The sequence below is a fragment of the Semicossyphus pulcher genome, unplaced genomic scaffold, assembly GCF_022749685.1.
Source record: "Semicossyphus pulcher isolate SPU_LCO1_2020_fin unplaced genomic scaffold, fSemPul1.0.p SCAF_25, whole genome shotgun sequence".
Classification (NCBI taxonomy): Eukaryota; Metazoa; Chordata; class Actinopteri; order Labriformes; family Labridae; genus Semicossyphus; species Semicossyphus pulcher.
Genome location: NW_027211699.1, coordinates 5566692 through 5587767, shown reverse-complemented (window position 1 = coordinate 5587767; position 21076 = coordinate 5566692). Strand labels below are relative to the sequence as shown.

At 42.9% G+C, this 21076-nt stretch overlaps 1 protein-coding gene across 1 annotated transcript; it reads left to right on the top strand.

Moving 5' to 3' along the window:
• Nucleotides 1–12631: 12631 nt before the first annotated feature.
• Nucleotides 12632–20597, top strand: amdhd2 (amidohydrolase domain containing 2). Its single transcript, XM_069676146.1, has 12 exons — nucleotides 12632–12960; nucleotides 13548–13704; nucleotides 13783–13919; nucleotides 14302–14441; nucleotides 14713–14767; nucleotides 15517–15729; nucleotides 15834–15922; nucleotides 16969–17113; nucleotides 18418–18525; nucleotides 18697–18765; nucleotides 19854–19955; nucleotides 20048–20597. The coding sequence occupies exons 2-12, from the start codon at nucleotides 13622–13624 to the stop codon at nucleotides 20125–20127; spliced, it is 1221 nt and encodes a 406-aa protein (XP_069532247.1). The 5' UTR covers nucleotides 12632–12960; nucleotides 13548–13621; the 3' UTR covers nucleotides 20128–20597.
• The last annotated feature ends 479 nt before the right edge of the window (nucleotides 20598–21076 follow it).

The following is a 21076-nucleotide window of genomic DNA, read 5'->3' as shown; positions in this document are numbered from 1 at the left end:
CCCGTTTGTCTCTAAAATGTGTGAAAGTGCAATCAATGTACAGTGATACTTGTTTTATTTTACATTCAGTCGTAGGAGTCTGTCCATGCAGTTTACTTTAGAGGGACCGGTTTCACTCTGTTGTGTATTAAGAGGCGTGAACGCACTCTGACAGGACAAAGGACTCTTGTTGAAGACAAAGAAACCATGAAATGATGTGTATTAGCTCTTCTCGATTAAATAACACTTTTAAACAATAATGTTTTCATTTTACCTCATGATTGATTCTGTAAAGTTAGAGACACTGTATGGATTCTTTTTCTTTCCTGTTTTTTTTATTTTATTTCCAATCTCTTTTGACAAATAAAGAAAAATAAGATTTATTGCATCTTGCTTACTTATTTTTAAACAGCAGTACGTGTAGCTCCCTCCAGTAATAGACACAAGGCACAAAGTCGTGATTAAAAAACAGGGTTTAATACCCGTGAGAACTGGGTTGATAGAGAGAAAATAAATAAAGAATACAATGAATAAAATGAAATAATATGTTTGTATTGTCTTTACAATCTAAGCCCCTATAGCCATACAATAAAGCATTTTAAGCCAATCCAACAGGGAGCACCATTCAAATAAACTGTTCACTTATTACACAAAGAATTAATTACACACATTATGTAAAAATTATCTAATTTAAGCACTTGAGATAGGGCATCCAAAACACATCAATAACGCGACTTTCACGTGTCAATTTCCATAAAAATTCGATCGTAATTTACATGCTAATTAACACGTAGCTAGGCTAATTAGCATACATCGTCACCATATAGTGACATTCTTGTACTTTAACATACCTCGTAGGCTGGTTATTACTTGAAATGAGCTAATTGTTCTACGCTCTTCCTTGTCTTTGTCTTCTTTCTTGCTGTTAATAGTTAATGTGTATAGAATTAATTCTCTAACTCTAGCTTGAGAGCATCTCCTGTTGCGCTTCGCCTAAGGTGCGTTGATTAATTGTGACGTGCGAAAATGACAATCGGCGCTAATTAGTTCCGCCTCAATGATAACAGGTGGGAACCAAAAATACAAAGGTGGGAAACTAAGAAATATACTGACATTGATAGGCAGTTACAGTACCACAGTATCCTCTGACATTTCCTCAAGCACCAACATGACGTAACAGCTTTGTTTACGTGAAATATTTTAGCAACTATTGGATAGATTGTCCTAACATTTGCTGCTGGTATTCAAGGTGCCCAGAGTATTTTTTTTTTTTTTGATATTTTATAAGCCTTTATCGTCAGCTCATAATTTCAGTGTATCCTGTGAAATATCCATACATTCACTTAATAAATTGGTAGAAAATGTTATAGACTTCCTACTGACTTTGGTGACTTTATTAGCACCACCATCATCAAGTACAATAATTGGATAAATTAAAATGACCGTGTTCATGTTGCCTAGAGAAGACTTTGGTGATTCTTTGACTTTTTCCTGTTGTGTCAACATCATCATTCATGGTGCAAACAGTTCGTCCAACAATTCTGATACCAAAAGCCTACAGCTTACTTGTGTCTAATGCTAATTATGAAATGTTAGCATGCTTACACCTAAATCTGAGGTGCCAACAATGCTTGTCTTAGCATGCTGATGTTAGCATTCAGCTCAAAGCGCTGTTGACTACAGCCTGACCGAGTTGCTAGCATGGCTGCAGACTCTTCCCTCTTGTTTTCTTCTTTCTCCCTCAAACCCCCCTTCCCTTTAGTGTCCCTGTACATGAGATTTACGTTGGTCTTTTCCTGCTCATCTCTTTTGGGTCCCTTGCTGTGATCAGGCAGTGGATGGGTAATAGTAGCAGGGGGTGGCTGGGTTTCTCTTTCAGGGCTTTGTCTGTGCTCAGTCAGACTCTTGTTCCCCCATGGCGCTTGGATCTGTGGTAGTTCATTGGGTCGGTGTGGGGTCTAACAGGGACAAGTGTCCCACGGCCCCATATATCACCGCCTGTCTGCCCCGCTGTAGACCACACCGTCTCTCTCTGACCCTGCTGCAGATTAGCTAGGTGGCTCGCGTTCAGAGAGTCAAATGAATAGCCGCAGTAATCAAATGCAAATACCTAGAATTTAAGAAGCCTGCATCCCCCCCAGGGCTGTGAATAGACAGGCTTTCTGTCAGCGAGCGTGTCTATCCGTGATCACTTATGAGGTAATGATGGCTGACAGATGAAGGGCAAAGATAAAGTTCTGTAACTGTAACGCTACACCTGTGTAAGATGGACACCCAACACTCTGCTGGGAGGGCAGGATCCTGCATCTTCATGCCCAGCCCGGGTACTTTTTTTCCTGGAAAGGAGAGCTCACGTTTTCCCTTCCCCCTAGCCTGAGCTCCCAGCAGGCCCCCCTGGACAGCTATTACCTGCTGGACTTGGCTCTCCAGCTGGATTGCAGGGCTCATAATAATAATGATGTGGCAGGCCTGGTTAGATGAGAGGCCCGTGGTAACCTGATGCAGGTATTATTCCCCGGCCCTGCTGACGGCTGCAGGTAAGAGGAGCCTCCTGGTGAAACGCTAACCCTCACTGCTTGTTCCAACCCAGAAACGCTGCAAACTGAAAGTGCTAAATGAAAACACCCAATGTGGCAATGACGATGATGCAGCCACAGGTTTCAACCAGTGTGCGCTTTGGAAGGAGGATAGTTTTTGATCACATCACATGAATATCCTCCGACTCCAGGAGGTCTAAAAGTGCTGAAAATATCAGCATCAGGAAGCTGCTGCAGTAAGGACATGCCTCTGTCCGTTGCCCCACGTCTGCACTTGTATTCAACTGGAGAAAATGTTACAGGACAAATGCATGTGGTGGACAGGGATCTGCAGCCCTCACCAGTCCAGCTGAAGCTTATCTTCAGGTTCCCGAAAAACAGCAAAGATGTGTAAAGTGGACAGAGGGGAGACTGGGAATACATCTTTTTTATCACACAGCTAATGAAAGGCCCGTTTCCTGGGTAACTGCTGGTACCATTGTCATGTAGGGCAGGACGGAGGGGGGGCGGGAATGGGTGAGGGTCTCTTACTGGTTTTAGCGAGGCTGTGGGGCTGATTAGGGCTGAGGAGGGATGGTGTAGTAGACAGAAAGAGAGGCTGGATGGAGCCTCAGATTTATTACAGCGCTGGTTTTGTGAAAGTTCAGCTTACCTTACCGAAATGAGGCTCCGCTGACTCCCTAATGTCAGAAAAACAGGATCTTTTCTTTTAAACTGCCCAATCCCTGCTACTTCACAAAGCTCCACTATATAACACTTTAAAGCAGTGGCTGAGGTAGTATCAAGATCCTTTTCTTAAGTTGAAGAACTGAGACCACATTTTAAAAATACCAGTAAAGTATTGCGTTAAAAATGTTCCTTCAGTATAAGTAGTTAAGCATAATCAGGAAAAAGTTTTCATCATTATTTGTTGATTGAAATCCTCAGAAAACACATTGAGGACGTTTCCTGACATTGGTGCTGAGATATGGACAACTAGACACATACAAAATCATAGGAGAAGGCTACGGGCAGTAATAAAGAAAGAAAACATGGATAAAACAAGGTGACACCATAATATTAAAAGGTGACAGTGCAGGAATCTACTAATAATAAGATGATGTTTGAGATTTAATTGTCAGTGCAACAGTGAAAAAATGTTTTGATATGATAATGACATAACAAGTGCATGTTAGTAAAGAAACATAGAGGATCAAGTATAGAGCCTTGGGGGACTCCAAAGGATGTGATGGATAGATAGATAGATAGATAGATAGATAGATAGATAGATAGATAGATAGATAGAACATCTTGTGTTGTCCAGTCAAGTGAAATGCTCAAATAATGAAGAGAATAAGCCACAAGTCAAACATATATTTGGTGGTGCGTAACTTTCTGTGTCCCAACAGCATGTTGCCAGAGTCATAATCATAGTAGCTCTCAGGTTTTCTGTTTACTTAAGGTTAAAAAGGTTTGGCTGTGAGTTCACCAGGTTTCAAAATGTTTAAAAGACAATATCAAATGTTTAATGTAAACATTCACATTTGATTCTTTTTTTTGCTCTGGAATTGCAACTGTGTGCTGATGTTTTCATTTATCATAACTATACTCAAGCAAGCGACTTGTGTGGAGTCATTAAAGTGCCATAGTAAAGGAAAATTCTGTAAAAGAATAAGAAATGTAATGCAGAAATACAAAGAGGAATAAGTGAATGACTTAATAAGGAAATTGAGTATTTCCATTTTATGCTACTTTGTACTACATCTACAAAGTAATGAAAGGGACCTGGTTAAATGCACTTAAAGAACACTTTTACTTTTCATCTTGCTGATAATTCTTACATACTTTCACTAAAGTAAGGCTGGAATGTATTTACCTTGTTGCAGAGTATATTCAGACTGCTTTTATTGCAGTGAAGGATGTGAACACGTCTTCAAAATGCACTAAATCTCGACATGAAAACATGAACGTTCTGTCAGAGCCGTATGGATGCTTGTTTTGTTGTTGCTGTCGGGGTCAGGACAAAGATTTGTAGATCATTGTATGCAGGATCTTCAGCATGTTTGGGGAGTGCATGAGTGTGTGCCGGCATGTTTGCCTCTGTGTGTGTTGTGTGTGTGTCCTGTGTTGCAGTGCAGGCCGAAGCCTTCTTTGTCAGGAAGGGGTAATCCGACATCCATCACAGGCTTAGTGAGCAATACACACTCTGTGTAACAACAAGGAAACAATACCCAGGGAAACAGTGGGAGGGCCTCTTTATTCATTACGCGGGGCTGGGGGACGCTCTTTTGTAGGTGTGCTAGGGGGACTGAATGAGGCAGCAGAAGAGCAGCATGACAAAGCCAATTCTGGAGATACCAGTAAACCTCCACAACAAGCTGGGAAACCAGTGTAGGAAAAACACTGGGAACTGCAGGTAGATGGAGACAATCAACCTCCGTCAAGAATCTGTGGGGATTTGAAAGATGGCTGCAGACGGTTTCTTGAAGCTACGGTGGGATTTATAGGGGTTAAGATCGGTACCAACAGTGACCACGTGACCAAAGAAAACAAAATCTGTTGCACAATTAAATTCCCCACTCTCTTTTTGACTTCTACATGATCCAAACGCTCTAACTGGTTTGTTGTTGGGCTCCTGGTTTTGCTGACTCATTCCTCCATCCCTGCCTGCTTCCTGTGGGCACCACAAAACCTGGCAATTTTTCACCTGACAAAATCACAGATTTTTACACGGCCAGTTCAAGGCAGGATTTTTACGTCTCTGTTACGCCTCGTCTCTTATGTAAAATGCACAGAGGCGCAATGGTGGGGCGAAGTCGTTCTGCCTCTGAGTCGGCATCGGAGGTAGTAACAGAGGCGAACCGGCATCGGTGCGTCTGCCGAAAGACAACGTGAGGAACACAAACTGAGGCTTAATCCAACAGGCACCTGGACTTGGTTGAAGTGTTGAAGACGTTTCACCTCCCATCCGAAAGGCTTCTACAGTTCTAAAAGTGACTGGTGGACAGAGGCATATATTTCTAGCTCCTTCTAGAAATATAAGAACTTTAACCAAGTCCAGTTGCCTTTTGGATTAAGCTTCGAATTACCATGACCCTGGATGACTGAGAACCTTCACAGACACACACTGGGGCAGCTTTACGTGGACATTTCTTAGTTCAAAGGCAGTTTAGCGGCGGAGCTTCGTTACGGCCCTGTGCTGCAGTGTAAAAAGGGCTACTGTCTCTTTAAATGTAAGTCAATAGTACAAACTACATGGTGTGATAGAAGGAAATACCTTCAGTATCACACTTAGAGTAAATGTCAGATGTTTTTCCCTCTTTGTTGTCTCGAAGGTCCTCGCAGTGTTATGCTGTCCGGGTAACATAAAGGTCGGTGACTCACTGCAGTGACAGAACAATGGTCACTAAATACTCGAGTCAGTTACCAAACATATTCTCAGCTTACACTCCCGTCTACGACATTTCCCACCAGCTATGTGCATTGTTTCCTTCATACACAGCTGCCATGCAGTGACACAAACATGTAGATCTTAAAGGTGTCTGCAGACCGTGTTAGTTCTGCAGCTTTGATAACATAAGATGCCCTATAAACTGTGATACTGAGACAGGGAAGGCGTGCAGCAGCAGCAGCACCTCTGCCACCCGATCCCACCTGCGTGTGCTGCTTGAGCCTCCAGAGAGCCCGACTAACTGAGGCGATCCCCGAGGAAGCAGAGGACTGAGAAAACAAACATAAACAGAGCCGTGGCAGCTGGGGGCAGGCTGAGCTGCATGCGCGTTCTTGGCGGCCACAGTTTGACCTTGGCCCAGGCATGCCCGGGCCTGCCTCTCAATGCGGGGGTGGGAGACTCACCAGGCCGCCTGCAGGACTTGGACCCGATCAATGAGAAAATAAAATACCACTCCGGACAAACAAGGGCATAGTCGGCTCCCTCCACCTCGCTCCGTCTTTTTAATGGTTCCTTTCTTTTTCCATTCCTCAACACTCATCAGATTCCAACACACAGCTTGGCCCTGCCGCAGAAGCATTTACAACAGAGGATACTTTCCCTCTTATTCCCGCTTTTTACTCACTCCTTTCCAAACTTTAATTTGATTTCTTTCTTACTTTGTTTGTTCCACAGCGGAGGGAAAGCTTTGAAACGCTGCTGCTTTACATATCTTAGACTTTAGCCTCAATTGGTGAGCTGCCGTGGCGACAACAGCGACAAAGGCCTCCTCTGCACACACCCGGTCAGGCCTGGTCCAAGCCTCGGACCCCCTCGATAGCCAGATATTTCTACCCCACCGGTCTGAAGCTGCCCCATTCACTGGTGCAGCTTCTCTGTTGTGTTTGTGTTTAGTGCATCCACAAAATGACTTTAATCAGAGTGGACGTGGGACAGAGCGAGAGAGCGGCCCTCCAGGTTGGTTCCCAAACAGCTCACAGTCGGGATGTTTCTGGCACTGCTCTTTACCACGATGCTCTTTCTCCTCCTGCCATCAGCCTGCTGCAGTGGCTCCTCTTAACGGCAGCTGGCTGGTTTGTGATTTCACATAGCATCGTGTTTTTATTTTCTCCTATTGATCGTTTTGTTTTCTGCTTGTTTGCAATCTCTTCTTATACCCCTTTCCCACCGAAAATTAGCGCGTTGGGTTTTTCAGACCCGGGAAGACCAGCTAATAAATGCCAATTGTCTCTTTTCCCATTGCCAGTGAAGTATACTCCTTTTAGTCTCTTTTCTGCCGGCCACCGTCTGACGTCACAAACGCGCCAGAGACTGGGTTAGTAAACAGTGAAGATGTTACGGTGGTTAGGTCTTTATCGTATCTGTTACTCATTCAGTCTGTTTATCAAACTCGGCGCCGACAAATTTGGAACGATGTTTGAGCGCTGCTCGGACGGAGACGGGCGGAATTTGTAGCTGAGATGACGAGGAGTTGGGAAGGGGGCGGAGATTAGCATGCCGACCGAGTTTTGTGTTCCCATCATTGCCGACTGGAGCCAAGGTGATCTACAAGGCGGGTCTACTGCAGAGTCATTTGATCAGTGGGAAAGGGGCTAAATTCAACACGTTTCCCTTTCGGCTTGTGTTGATAATGCAATTTGTTTATTTCGTAATGCCTTAATATCGAGTCCCCCTACAGGTATCTTTCTAACTATTTTATCAGCATTTTAGAAATATAATATCGCATCGTCTTTGAGCTTGGCTGTGGTAGGACATTTAGTGTACTGGTAAAAGTAAAACGTGACTAGGGTTGCAGCTTGATGGTAGCCGTAGACTTGCTTAACTCTCGCACAAGCGCATGGATTCCTGAGAGAGAGCTCTTTCTCTTCCCCCCATGTGACCACTGTTCACGTCCCGTGTGAAGCCAAAAGTCATCTGAGGCTTTCATAAAGGCTTTCTAGCAGAAAGGCTTGAATGTAAACCGCTCTGTAACCGACGGTAACGGTAACTGTACACAATTTCAAACAATGTGCACCGTGGAGAAACAATGCGTACGAATCTTGTAGGGTTAGCATCTACACATGACCGCAATAGTGCCTTTTTCATAGGCTAATAATACATTAGTTTTAGCCTAAATATTAGTTACAATCAGCCCCTGTACTGTTGTCACGAATGAGATTATGAGCTTTAGAGGCCATATCTGTTCTCTGGAGTAAAGTTTAGCATGGGGGTCAATGGGGTTTGACTCGCTTTTGGAGTCCGCCTCTAGTGGTTGTTAGCGGAACTGCAGCTTCTAGCTCATTTTACACTTCTAAATTTGTCCCTTGGTGTTTAAAAATGTACAAACTAAACATTACAAGTCTAAGAATGAAGGAACAATTTAGACACACTGTTAGTCTGGTCCCCTTTACCTGAAAAACAACGCAGCAGTTCTGTGTTTGGGTTTAATACGTGATCTAATAACCTCTTTAGTCTGCAAATGATTGACCTCACAGGGGGGAAGAGAAACTGCTCGTCTTCTAATGTTCATGAAGGATTCTAACAGCGGGCTTCAAACATCACATAGAAACGGTCATACTGTGACTTCAGGTATGTGTGTGTCCTGTGTTTATTCTGCAGTGACCTCCAACCAGTGTTTTGCAGCCTGCTGGTTATTAATAAAACTTAATGCCCGAGCAGCGTGCCAATGAAATTTACGACACCTCTAACCCCCTCCTCGTCCGTTCCTCGCAGCGTCACTCCTGTCATCTTTACAGCTGGGTGAGCCGGGGGGGGCGGGCCGTTGTGTTTGCGTGTGTGGGGGTCTTTACACCCCCTGCAAGGGATCAGACAAACACTTATTAACTGAGAGGAATGCAAACAGGCTGCTGAGACGCAGGACGGCACAGGGTGGAGGGTGGATGGTGGAGGGGTCAGGGTAGGAGGTGGGAGGTGGGGGTAGGATGTGTGGGTGAAGAAAGGGAAAGGAGAAAAAGGCAAAGACATCCCCTCCTCCCCTCCTTTTACTCCTTGTAAACTCCCCACCCAGGAGATTGATCCAGAGTTTTCTAGAACAATGCAGCTCCTGGGGCAGAGGAGGGCCAGGCATGTAGTGACCTTATGGGCTGCAGACGGTTGTAGGCCGCCCAAACTATAATACCAATGACACACTTGAATTAGCATCAGGTTCAATTTAAGTCTGACATATCAGTGATTCCCAACCAGGTGTAGCTGCACCTCAGGCTTTACTATGCGTTTTACACAGACTGTGGAGTACAAAGCTCCTGTTAACTAACTTTTATCTCATTTATTTCAGCATCTTTTCTCAATCATTCTCCATTGCTCGATTGACTTATTTTCTTATGTGTAATTATGTTTTTTGTGTGTATGTATAAAATGTATATATATATACACATTTATACAATCAGAAGTGTTACACATTACACACAATGGGTTGAATATAATTTATGTAATTTATCTGAAAGTCCTGTTGGGGTAGTGAAATTCAGGCGTAAAAAGGTTGGAAGCCTCTGTGTCATCAAAGCAGCATCACATAAGAAGGAGTGGGGTTGCACTGAATACCAGCACGGCAAGCGATTCAGATATAATCACAGCCATGCTCATATTCAGTGTACCAGCACGACGTCGAGTGTGTTATTGCTTTTATACAACAAGCTGCATAAATCAGTAAACAGTAATAAGCAAAAACAGATTTTCATTTGGCTCCTTTAACAAAATGAGTTGGCTGGAAATGGGCCGTTGCCAAGAGACACATAAACATTGCAAACTTGATGCTTTGTGTATGTTTCACTTTACAATTCATAGTTTATATCAAATGTTATTTTAGGAAATATATTCATCTTTTTGCGGTGCAAATTTTGTAATATTCTAGACAGGCAAAAACAGATATGCTTGAACATAGATCAACTTGTTTTAAGATACATTTTAATTGAGTGTCAGAGAGCAAAAAAAAAAAAGTTAAGTAGAGATAAACATAGAAAAGTATGGTGCAAAACTGTTTATTGCTCCTTATCCAATTAGCCCACATGTAAACAACTGGGAGACATGGATTACCCCAGAGGAGCAAGAGGAGGCTGAAGAGGAGGGAGGGCCTTTGTGAATGAGGACAAATGACAACAGATTTAGCCGATTAGCGAGTGTGAAGCTGCAGCAGTGAGTGGAGGAATTAGAGGGCAGATAATGTCGAGGATGTCAGGTGTTTGTGTTCACAGTGTGGCTTTGTTTGCTAATGGATTTGCCTTCTTCCCGACGCTTGGGATCTGTTTGCAAAGGATGCAGAGCTCTCAGATGTCAGAGTTTGTGAGGGTGTCACAGGGGGGTGAAGTGTTTCCTCCTCAAGAGCATTTTTCAGATCTTTTACGAAAGTCTTTTACAAATACTGTCCTGAACTTAGCTGGAAGAATCAATTGATTTGTTTATTTTTCAATTATTCAACCTATCATATATGTTTTTTCATGGAAGGGGAAACCCCGAGAAGAACCTCAAGAAATCAAAGGGAGAACATACAAACTCCACACAGCCAGAACCAAACCTGGAAACTTCTTGCTTTAAGGCGGCAGTCCTGAAACTGAGCCTTGGTGATACCCAATTTGGCAAGCTTTTTATAAAAAATAAACTGACGTGAAATTAATCTAATTAAAGAATGTAACTCTTTGCCGTCTTTCAGAGCCGCCTTGCCTCTCCGCACTGCCCCATGTGAGCGGTAAGACTGACCTCTCACCATGACCTTGCTGGCAGTCCTCCCTCCGTTTATCAGTCACTTGTGTCCTCAGGGTGTGTTTTGCAAGTCAACAGTTCCCATAAAGCAGAAGCACCCCGCCGCCCCAGCACCGAGCATACAAACGGCCGCTTATTCAGTGCCTTAAAAACCAGCGGATTAAGGAATCAGGGATCCTGAAAGGCCACATCGCAACCTTGGACTCAGGAGTTAAGCGCCCGTGAATGAGATGTGGCGACTCCAAAACAAAGCTACTGTGTCAGTCAGGCCGCTCTGAGGGGAATGCTGACGTCACGGTTCACAAAAGAGGGGACACAGAGGGTGTAAAATATAGTACGCCACGACCACTCTCTGTTTGAGTCCCGGTTCTGCTCTTAAACATGCACCAGAGAGGCTGCCAAGTCTTTTCTTTGTGTCCACACAGAGGAAACAGAGAGGAGCATTTGCTCTGTGTCTCAGTGGAGATGTACATTTTGATCCATATTGGGGGAAAAATATAGGCTCTCGCTCCCCGTGGGTGGCCTAGTTTGGCCAGAGGACTCAGGCCGGAGGAGTCTCGTAGTGGTCTCCATGGGGACGAGCAGGACTTGGGGAGGTATCCGGCTTACTGGAAACGTGGTTTATTGTTGACTTTCAGGAATGGGGAGGGGGCCACTGCCCTGCCTGAGAGGGTGGGGGGGGGGGGGGTTTAGAGAGGGAGTTTGGTGCAGGACTTCCTGGTAGTGGGAACATCTTCTCAGCAGGGTTTTCACTCCATTATTCAGCTTCACTTACAGGTCAGGAGAGATGAAAGGTGGCCCTGCACCTGCACACTTATAATACAGTGCTGGACAAAGTGTTCAGATGTGTTCAGGCACTTCGCTGAAGTAAAAGAAATGATACGTAAAAATACTCTACTACAGGTGAAAGTCCGCAAGTATCACAGGAAAAGTACTCTTAACCTAATGTAGCTAAAATATCACAGTTAAGAACATAAGTATTCTTAGCCTAATGTAGCTAAAGTATCACAGCAAAGTACACCAGTATTCTTAGCCTAATGTAGCTAAAGTATCACAGTAAAGTACACAAGTATTCTTAGCCTAATGTAGCAGAAGTATCACAGTAAAGTACACAAGTATTCTTAGCCTAATGTTGCAGAAGTACCACAGTAAAGTACACAGTAAAGGACACAAGTATTCTTAGCTTAATGTAGTAGAAGTATCACAGTAAAGTACACAAGTATTCTTAGCCTAATGTTGCAGAAGTATCACAGTAAAGTACACAGTAAAGGACACAAGTATTCTTAGCTTAATGTAGTAGAAGTATCACAGTAAAGTACACAAGTATTCTTAGCTTAATGTAGCTGAAGTATCACAGTAAAGTACACAAGTATTGTTGGCCTAATGTAGCTTAAGTATCACAGTAAAGTATTCTTAGCCTAATGCAGCAAAAGCATCAAAGTACAGAAATATTCTTAGTAAAAAAGAACTCTTCTCTAATGTTACTCTAATGTAGCAACTAATGGTACAAAAATATAATAAGCTTTTCAGAGGAAAATTCAAGTGAGGTTTCTGTTTATGGGGTTTTAATCAATTTCTGTGCTTTAGCTCCCTCTAGTGGCTATTTGCCTTCAAACACAGAATACACAAGAATACTTACGTACTTCGGTTACAGTTATACTTACAACTACAACTACAGGTACATTACATTACTTAGAACAACATATAGCAGAGAATACTGCTGCACTTTTAATGTGATATTATAACTAAAGCTGAAAGTACTGCTGTACTTTTACTGTGTACAGCAGTGCTACACACATTTTACTGTGATACAACACATTTCTGAAGCAGGCCAAAATGTTATTTTACTTTGGTTAAGGTGCTGAGTACTTCATGTGTACAGTATTCAGACTCTTTAGCGGTCAGTAAACTGAAGCGTGTTTTTTTTTTTTTTTTGATCAGCTGACCCGCAGTACCGCTTTGTCACATGACATCCGTTTCCCGTGTTTTCTACACATTCAGCTGAACTTCAGTCTGGGACCACTTCCAACATTACAGAAGAACACTAATTAAGTTAAAGACTATTTTTGGTTATTTTGTGCTGCTATGCGTTTAAATTGCTGAGTTGAAAAACGGAATGTACGGTCCCCGAACTCGGTTGAAAAGTACGGTAATTTAATGCACACCTCGTTGCATCTGCTTTGGTAGAACAGAGACATATTGACGATGGGGCACGTTCAAATTTTACTTGAATAAGATTCGTATTTTGCATTAATTGTGTGCCGAAGTGACAGCTGGATTCTACCAAATCTCAAACTTCATTCCTCTTCCTCATTCAAGGTAGGTAACGCAGATCCGAGCCAGGGACGCTTAAATCGACTGTTTTCTTTATGGAGTTTGGCGCTGCCCTGAACACGAACAAGAGCTAAGTAATAGTTTCCAAAAGACAGCCAGGTAATAGTGCAGGGGCACAAGAATTTATAGACGACGGGAAAATAGATGAATCTAGGCAGTACTTAACGCATGTTACTTCATTCAAAAGGCTGTAAGAGAATAAAGAGGAGCTGGGGTCAAAGTCAGCTGCTGCACCCACCCTGATAAGATATCAGATAGCATTTGATCCACGACATCTGTGATTTGACTCTTCATATCCATGTTTAAATTCCTTTCAAGGCCTTTTATGTGTTCTGTAAAAAGATATCAGTCTGTTTATTGATTCAGAACATTTAAAACAACAGATAACCCAAATTGCTTCCTGTCAAATGGGTTACAACCTGTCTCAGTACTTCTAATTAGACAATAAACTCTATCTTCAGATTATTGACTGTTACCTTGGGTGTTGAGAAATTTTGAAGGACATTTCTTATTTATTTCCAATGGTGGACACTAACTGTACTGTGTGATATTAATGTTTTTCTGTATCAAAGAGGAGCGTTTGCTTCATTCTGCTGCATCGCCCTCCAATGAACTGAAGCAGACAGTTTGTCTCTAAGAGAACAACATGCCGTCCAACAAGTCGGTGTCTGACGCCCCCATCACCCAATTCATCAACTGCAGAATACTGAGAGACCACCGACTGCAGAGGTACAACACATTCGCACAAAGACACTGTACACACATTGTAAGCTGAGGTGTGTTTGAGGTGTTTCTGTGTGTTTGCAGAGAGGACCTGTGGGTGCGTGACGGGAGGATTTTAGATCCAGAGAAGCTGTTCTTTGATGAGCAGGGTTACGCCGACAAACGTGTGGACTGTGAAGGCCGCATCATCGCCCCGGGCTTCATAGATGTCCAGATAAATGGTAACACAAACACACACTGAACACACACACATACATTGTCTTGAGTTGTCTAACACCACCCTGTCGTGCTACTTTCGCTGCACCTAAGGCAGCAATTTTTTTTTATGTCTATTTAATTTATTTTTGGGAAGTTTGATGTCCCTTTGTCTTGTATCTGTGTTATGTTTTGTATAAGAATGTTAATTTTGCACTTTTTATGCTATAACTTCTGTTGATTATTTATTTGTAGGGCACCATTGTGAACAAGACATTATTTTATCATCCTGCTGATTGAAAAACTTTATCTGTGGTCTAGTTTTTGGTGTGGATGTACACAGACACTGTGTTGTTGTACAGTGGTGGTTTATAGAACATGTCCTCACCAGTTTGTCCCTCTTTTCAGGAGGATACGGCATCGACTTCTCTCGGGGCTCTGAGGACGTCAGCAGTGGAGTTTCTTTTGTAGCCAAAAAGATCCTGGAGCACGGTGTGACCTCTTTCTGTCCCACTCTGGTCACCTCTCCCCCGGACATCTACCACAAGGTGAGCGTCAGATATTCAGCTTCGTGATAAAACTCAGAGAATTATTTATCATTATTGTTTGCTTAAACAACTCTTGAAGTAAATAATGTCATTTCCTGAACACACAACAACAGAGTGGATAGAAGTTGTCACTTAATTTAATCTTTGACTCGTGTCACTGAGAGTGTTTTTGACTAAATTATTGACTTTTTAACATGTACTTTCTTTTTTTAGTCTGACTTTAATATTTGTGAGATAAATCTGCTCACCATCATCTGAATGTGTGTTTTAGGTTCTGCCTCAGGTCAAAGTTCACGATGGAGGAAAACATGGAGCTGGAGTTCTTGGTAAGATTAAATTCCCTTGATACTCTCACTAAAGGCTCCTAGAAATAATAAAGTTGTCAGAGTGTTTGCAAGGAACTAGTTAGTTTAATTTGACTTGAAACCAGTTATATGGACGATTGGTGCAGCAGCAGTGTACTGTCCTTGTAGTGAGTTGCTAATATTCACAGCAAGACAGTAAGCTAGCAGTTGTAAGTCCTCTACTAAGCACAAGGTATAACTTTTCTTATTTTTATTTTCAACTCCACACTTGTAAAACTGCAACAAAGCAGAAATTGTGTACTTAATTAGGAAATCATAACAATAAGGCACAATGTAACGCCTGCATAACAGAAAATGCAGAGTCATACTGCTAGCTTACTCCTCTGCTAGCTACCAACTGACTTATTTCAAATGTTACCTGTATACGAATAAAACTAGTGATTATATTCTGCCCATGACATCGAAGACTTAAAAAACACAGTACTTACGGACAGATTGTGTCGAAGGCATCAATTCTGTAAGATAATTGTGCAGCAGGAGAAGCAGAAGCAGTCTGTCCTAAACCACACTTACTTAGCTCTGAGGGAAATCACTCCTCAGAAGCTAATGCTAATAAATAACCAGGAGGGGGCAGTATCAGGAAGAAAAAATTACTGAACATTTAAAATGTAATTTACAAAGGACAAAGCAAGCGGCGTGTGTGTGTGTGTGTGTGATTTAAAATGAAGTGTGTGTGTTAAGTATAATACACTTTGATCTGCTGTGTGCAGGTTTCCACCTGGAGGGCCCGTTCATCAGTGTGGAGAAAAAAGGAGCTCACCCGGAGAAGTTCCTCCGTACCTTCTGCTCAGGTGGGATCCAGGACCTGATGGAGGCCTACGGCAGCCTGGACAACGTTGCCATGGTGACGCTTGCTCCTGAGCTGTCCAGCAGCCAATCCGTGGTGAGGGAGCTCTCTCAGAGAGGCATCACTGTGTCCTTAGGTGAGGAGAGTTTACTGCAGACAGACCCCGATGAGACGAATGTGGCTTTATGAAGAAGAACACAATAAAGGTTCTCTCTGCCTCCTCCTGTTGTCTTCATGTAGGTCACTCTGTTGCCAACCTGTCCCAGGCAGAGGAGGCCGTTCAGCATGGGGCTTCCTTCATCACTCACCTCTTCAACGCCATGCTGCCTGTGAGTCCCACCTTACTCTCTTTGACACCCTGTATCCTATGAAATGGTTTGCATGTGGTCAGCTCTGCAGGGTTCAACATTTCACAACCAAAACTTTTAGACCAGACGGCTGAAACAACCTTAAAGAAATATACTTTGAAAGAGGAAGCCCAACAGGAGAGGCACAATGCAAGACTGTATGATAAGTATCCTTCCCTGTCTGCATGCTGGGGCAGTGGTTAGCACTGTTGGTGCCTTGTTCGAATCTCGCTTTAGACGTAGTGGGCCTTTCTGTGTGGAGTTTGCATGTTCTCCCCCCGTGTATGCGTGGGTTCCCTCCGGGTACTCCAGCTTCCTCCCACAGTCCAAAGACATGCTCGTTAGGTTCATTGGTGATTCTAAATTGCCCATGGGTGTGAATGTGTGCGTGAAAGGTTGTCGGTCTCTGTGTGTCCGCCCTGTGATTGACTTGCGATCAGGTCAGGGTGTACCCCGCCTCTCATCCAATTACAGCTGGGATCGATTCCAGCCCCCCCTGCGACCCTGAACAGGATAATAGAGGTATACAGGTATAGATAATGGATGGATGTTTATTGATATTTAAAATGTGCACTCTTTCCTACGATGTATTTGACCTGCTGCGCAATCATTTTCGTCAATATAAAGTTGCATCTTGTCGTTTTATCTTTGCGTACCACAACGCACAGAGCTGCATCGTATCGCATCATGTCCCATCTCGTCCTATCACATTTTATCGAATTATTAAACAGTTTATGTACAGTTGGTATCCGTTTATAAATACCAAATGTATTACCCTACATGGCCTATTTAAATTATTTAAGATTCACTCTTCTCTTCCGCTGAGAACAAGAAGACAGCCACAACATTTCACTGGCTGATACTGATGTCGTTTTTGGCTGGTGTGTTTGTTGCCTTCTTACAGAGCACACCCAGCAGCTTCATGTTAAAGTCCACCTGATAACTGCAAGCCCAATATTTCTCCTTGTAGTTGTTGTTGCCTTTAACTTACAGCGTCTTCTTTTTGTCTTTGCTGCCATGTGATCCAGTTCCACCATCGTGACCCCGGCATAGTGGGTCTGCTAACCAGCGATCAGGTTCCTGCAGGCAGGACGGTCTACTATGGAATGATCGCTGATGGGATCCACACCAATCCTGCCGCCCTACGCATCGCTCACAGAGCTCACCCCACAGGTCAGCATTAAGTATCAGTACAAAAGTATCAGAGGAAAATGTTCTCATGTTGCAGCAAAGAAAACTGATGAAGGAATAAAAATCAGCCGGAGGAGGTTTATTTTCTGTTTTGGAAAAAGCTGCAGCCTACAAACTTTTCAATGTCAGTAGGCTGTGATGGATTAATTATCCCCCTCATCACACATCATTAGTAGAAGTGATTGCACAGCTCAGTTGCGTGTGTGTGTGTGTGTGTTTACAGCTGATGTTCCCGGCACTTTTTCCAGCCCAGTACACCCAGTAAGCCATCATCAGTTAGCGTAACAGCTGGTATTTTCCCTCTTCAGGTTTTCTCTGGGTGTTTAGGGAGAACGTAAAAATAGAACAGCAGGTCTCTTCCTCCCCACACCCTCCTTTAATGCCTCTCCCCGCTGTATTATACATGACGATGCAAACGCAGAATGGGAAGATACTGTCTGCAGAGACCTTTTCTCTTGAACAGTTGTGTCTTAGCAGCATGCTGTCCTAAACGTTGGTCCTGACTGATATATCTCAACAACTATTGAATGGATTGTGATGAGATGTGGCTCACACATTCATGTTCCCCTCTGGATACATTTCAATTATGAGCTTTAGGTAGTGACCGAAAGAATGAGTTTGCGGATACAAGCAGCCGACATGAGTTTACTCCACAGGGTCGCCGGGCTCAGCCTTAAAGAAAGGGTAAGGACATCCGGAGAGAGCTCGGAGTCGCAACTCCTTTGCATCAAAAGGAGCCAGTTGAGGTGGTTCGGGCATTTGATTAGGATTCCTCCCAGGGCCTCCCTTTGGAGGTTTTCTGGCCGCGTCTAACTGGATGGAGACCCTGGGGTAGACCCAGAGCTCGCTGGAGGGATTGTATATCCCATCTGGCTTGGGAACGCTTGGGGATCCCCTAGGAGGAGCTGGAAAACGTGGCTGGTGAGAGGGATGTCCAGGTGAATTTGCTTAGCCTGCTGCGACGACCCGGTCCCGGATAAGTGGAAGAAAATGGATGGATGGATGAATTTGATTAACTTTGGATGATCCGCTGACGTCTTGTCTAGCTCCATCAACAGGTTGACATTTTAAGGTGTCCAATACTTTGGTTTATAACCAAGTACCTGCAGAACCAATGACATCCCACCCGCCTTCGCGAGCTGAACTTCCTGGCTGGTCCCAGATTGCATCCTTTGGATCATCAAATTCCAAGAGAGATGTGCATCCGATTCAAAGGATTCACATGCTTAAACATGAAGAGTAAAAAAACGCTGTCACCATGTATTCGTGTTTGTTTGTACTTCCAGGTTTGGTGTTGGTGACAGATGCAATCACAGCGATGGGTCTTCCTCCAGGTCGTCACACTCTGGGCCAGCAGGTCATAGAGATCCAGGGTCTGCACGCTTATGTCGCAGGTCTGTGTTTGAAAATGCATTTAAACATGTTCAAGTAGCAATGAAACCAGTAATGATGCATTTATAGAGGTAATATCTGCAAACTGAGGTTTTTCTTTCTTATTTAGAACTTGATTCCTTCAATAAGTTTTGTTTTTAACTCCGCTGTAATTAACTCTTTCCATCTTTCAGGCACGAAAACACTCAGCGGCAGCATAGCGACGATGGATATGTGTATACGGCACTTTAAACAGGCTTCAGGTGAGTTTGTGCCTTTTGATTTTTTTTAGTAAGACCAATGACTTTATATAAAGATGGTGTAACGCATCTCCATCTGCTCTCATTGTAAAAAATTGAAGCCGAAATACTCTGCGTGATGGGCGCTGCCATCTTGCGATGGTGACGTCATTTGGAGCCAGAGCGGCGCAGTAGGACCCGCCGTAGCCACTTCCTCTAACCATTTCACTCATTTAACTTACCAGAAAAAAACAGCACGTCGGCGTGTTTAACAGCAGAACAGCTTCTTGTGTTGATCTGAAGCAGACGTTCACAGATATGGAAACTTCAATGACTGTAGTGATTGTTTTTAAATTACCTCTCCTTTCTCCGATCCCCCTCTTCTCTGCTTATCCGGAACAGATCGGCTGCAGGAGCCGTATTTGTCAACAGAGCTGTCAATCATCTCGTTACACCCCCTTTTGACAGCATCAATTAACTAATAAAAGTAAACTTGTCAGAAAAATGAACACTTGGACGTAAATCAGCGTGATAATAACTAACTATAATGACAGAAACCATGTTTGAGAAACTTTTATTTGACGTGTATTTTGATTTAATAGTTTGACTCATGTCCCATCTGTTAACATGGAGGAGGCGGGGCTTATGACCTATCCTGAAGCCAGTCAGCAGGGGGCGATAGAGAGGGTTTGGCTTCACTTTCAGGGAGCTGTCATGTCGTCCATCTTTATGTACAGTCTAATATATTGCTACATTCTGTCCTCTATCCTGGTGGCCAGAGATGAGTATAAATGCGACCCAAAAAATCCTGCAAGACGACTTCCAGTAGATTAAATGCTTTTCCCTGCATTTTTTAAGTAGAACTTCCTGGAAAAAAATGATGCTTTACAGTGGTAATCTGAGATCTCTTTGCCACCAGACAGACATAATGGAAAGACAACTCTCTTCCAGTAAATACAATAAGACATTCTTAAATATTTAAACACAGAGACACAAGACACACAGCATAAAAAAGTGGATTCTCTCACTGTTGACTGCTGTTTTGAATCCTTTTTTTTGGAGTCAGAGTGACCATACTACTTGTATATCTTCTTGTGTGTGTTTGTTGACAGGCTGCAGTGTAGAGGAAGCTCTGGAAGCCGCCTCGCTCCATCCAGCTCAACTTCTGGGTATCAGCGACAAGAAGGGAAACATGGACTACGGTTCAGACGCAGGTCAGGGTTTACAGCCTGAGGATTCATCATCTCAGCAGTGTTTAAACTTTGATGGCTGTCAAATATTATTTATTTGTGTTACACATTTGCAGACCTCGTTTTGCTCGATGACGCCCTCAACGTGAAAGCCACCTACATTTCTGGGGAGGAGGTTTGGAGGAAAGGACCATAGACAAGTTTCCATCTTTAGGCTTCTTCGCCTTCTTCTTCGCCTGACAGCTGGGGCCCGTGGTGCCTTCAGGAGACGCTGTTAACCACAGGACTCCAAATCTGTGGAATGTTTTAATTCATCAGAACTCGCAGTGAACTTTCTTAGTCCCTCTTTCTTCATTTAAAACATGTCAGTGAAGACTCAAGAATAAGATCGGTTCAACACTGGCAGAAAAAACTAACTATTGGACAGATTTCCAGTACTTTTATTTTCTTTAGAAATATGTATTTTCCTTATAAAGGTTTCTTCAAATCACGGATCAGTAATGCAATTCAAACTCTGATTACTACTACTCTTATCTGTTTGTAGATTAAAGAGTCTTTATACTTGCATATCAGGGGTTTATAAATAAGTATGGACCTACTGTAAATGGTAGTTTTTATTAAATGTGACTTAAAGGGAAACATTTTAATATTAAACTCAATCAGCCATCAGTGACTTTAACATGATTGTTCTTTGTTGTTTTGTTTGCGTGGTTTCTGCTTTAGTTTGATAGTAATATTGTTTCAGGATACACAGTGGAACAGTAATAAGTACAATTTTGAGATACTACTAATACTATTTTCTTGAGTTCACCTTTATGGTAGAAAATGTCACGGTTTCAACTTCACAAATGGCATCGGAGTACATTAACCCTTTTAAAGTGACTGACAAACCATATATTGAAGCTGAAAGCCCTTGAAGCTTAGTTAGATTTTCTGAATATTAAGTCCTGCTTTGTGAATTATTTTCCTGCCGAATTAAGCCGAAAGCAGAAATCATACCTTTAAAACAACTTAATTAATCTTTAACAAGGTGTACACGTGTATGCAAACCAGGTAATAAACTACTGCTATATTTTTAACGGAGTTTAGTTGCATTAACGGAACGGAACTGGGCAGTTATGTGTCGGTGTTTTGAGTTTACTCAT

Coding starts and splice junctions, on each gene's coding strand:
- amdhd2 (XM_069676146.1), top strand. CDS start 13,622: ATGCCGTCCAACAAGTCGGTGTCTGACGCCCCCATCACCCAATTCATC. Junction 18,766..19,853: donor GCACTTTAAACAGGCTTCAG/GTGAGTTTGTGC, acceptor GTTTGTTGACAG/GCTGCAGTGTAGAGGAAGCT. Junction 19,956..20,047: donor GGACTACGGTTCAGACGCAG/GTCAGGGTTTAC, acceptor ACACATTTGCAG/ACCTCGTTTTGCTCGATGAC.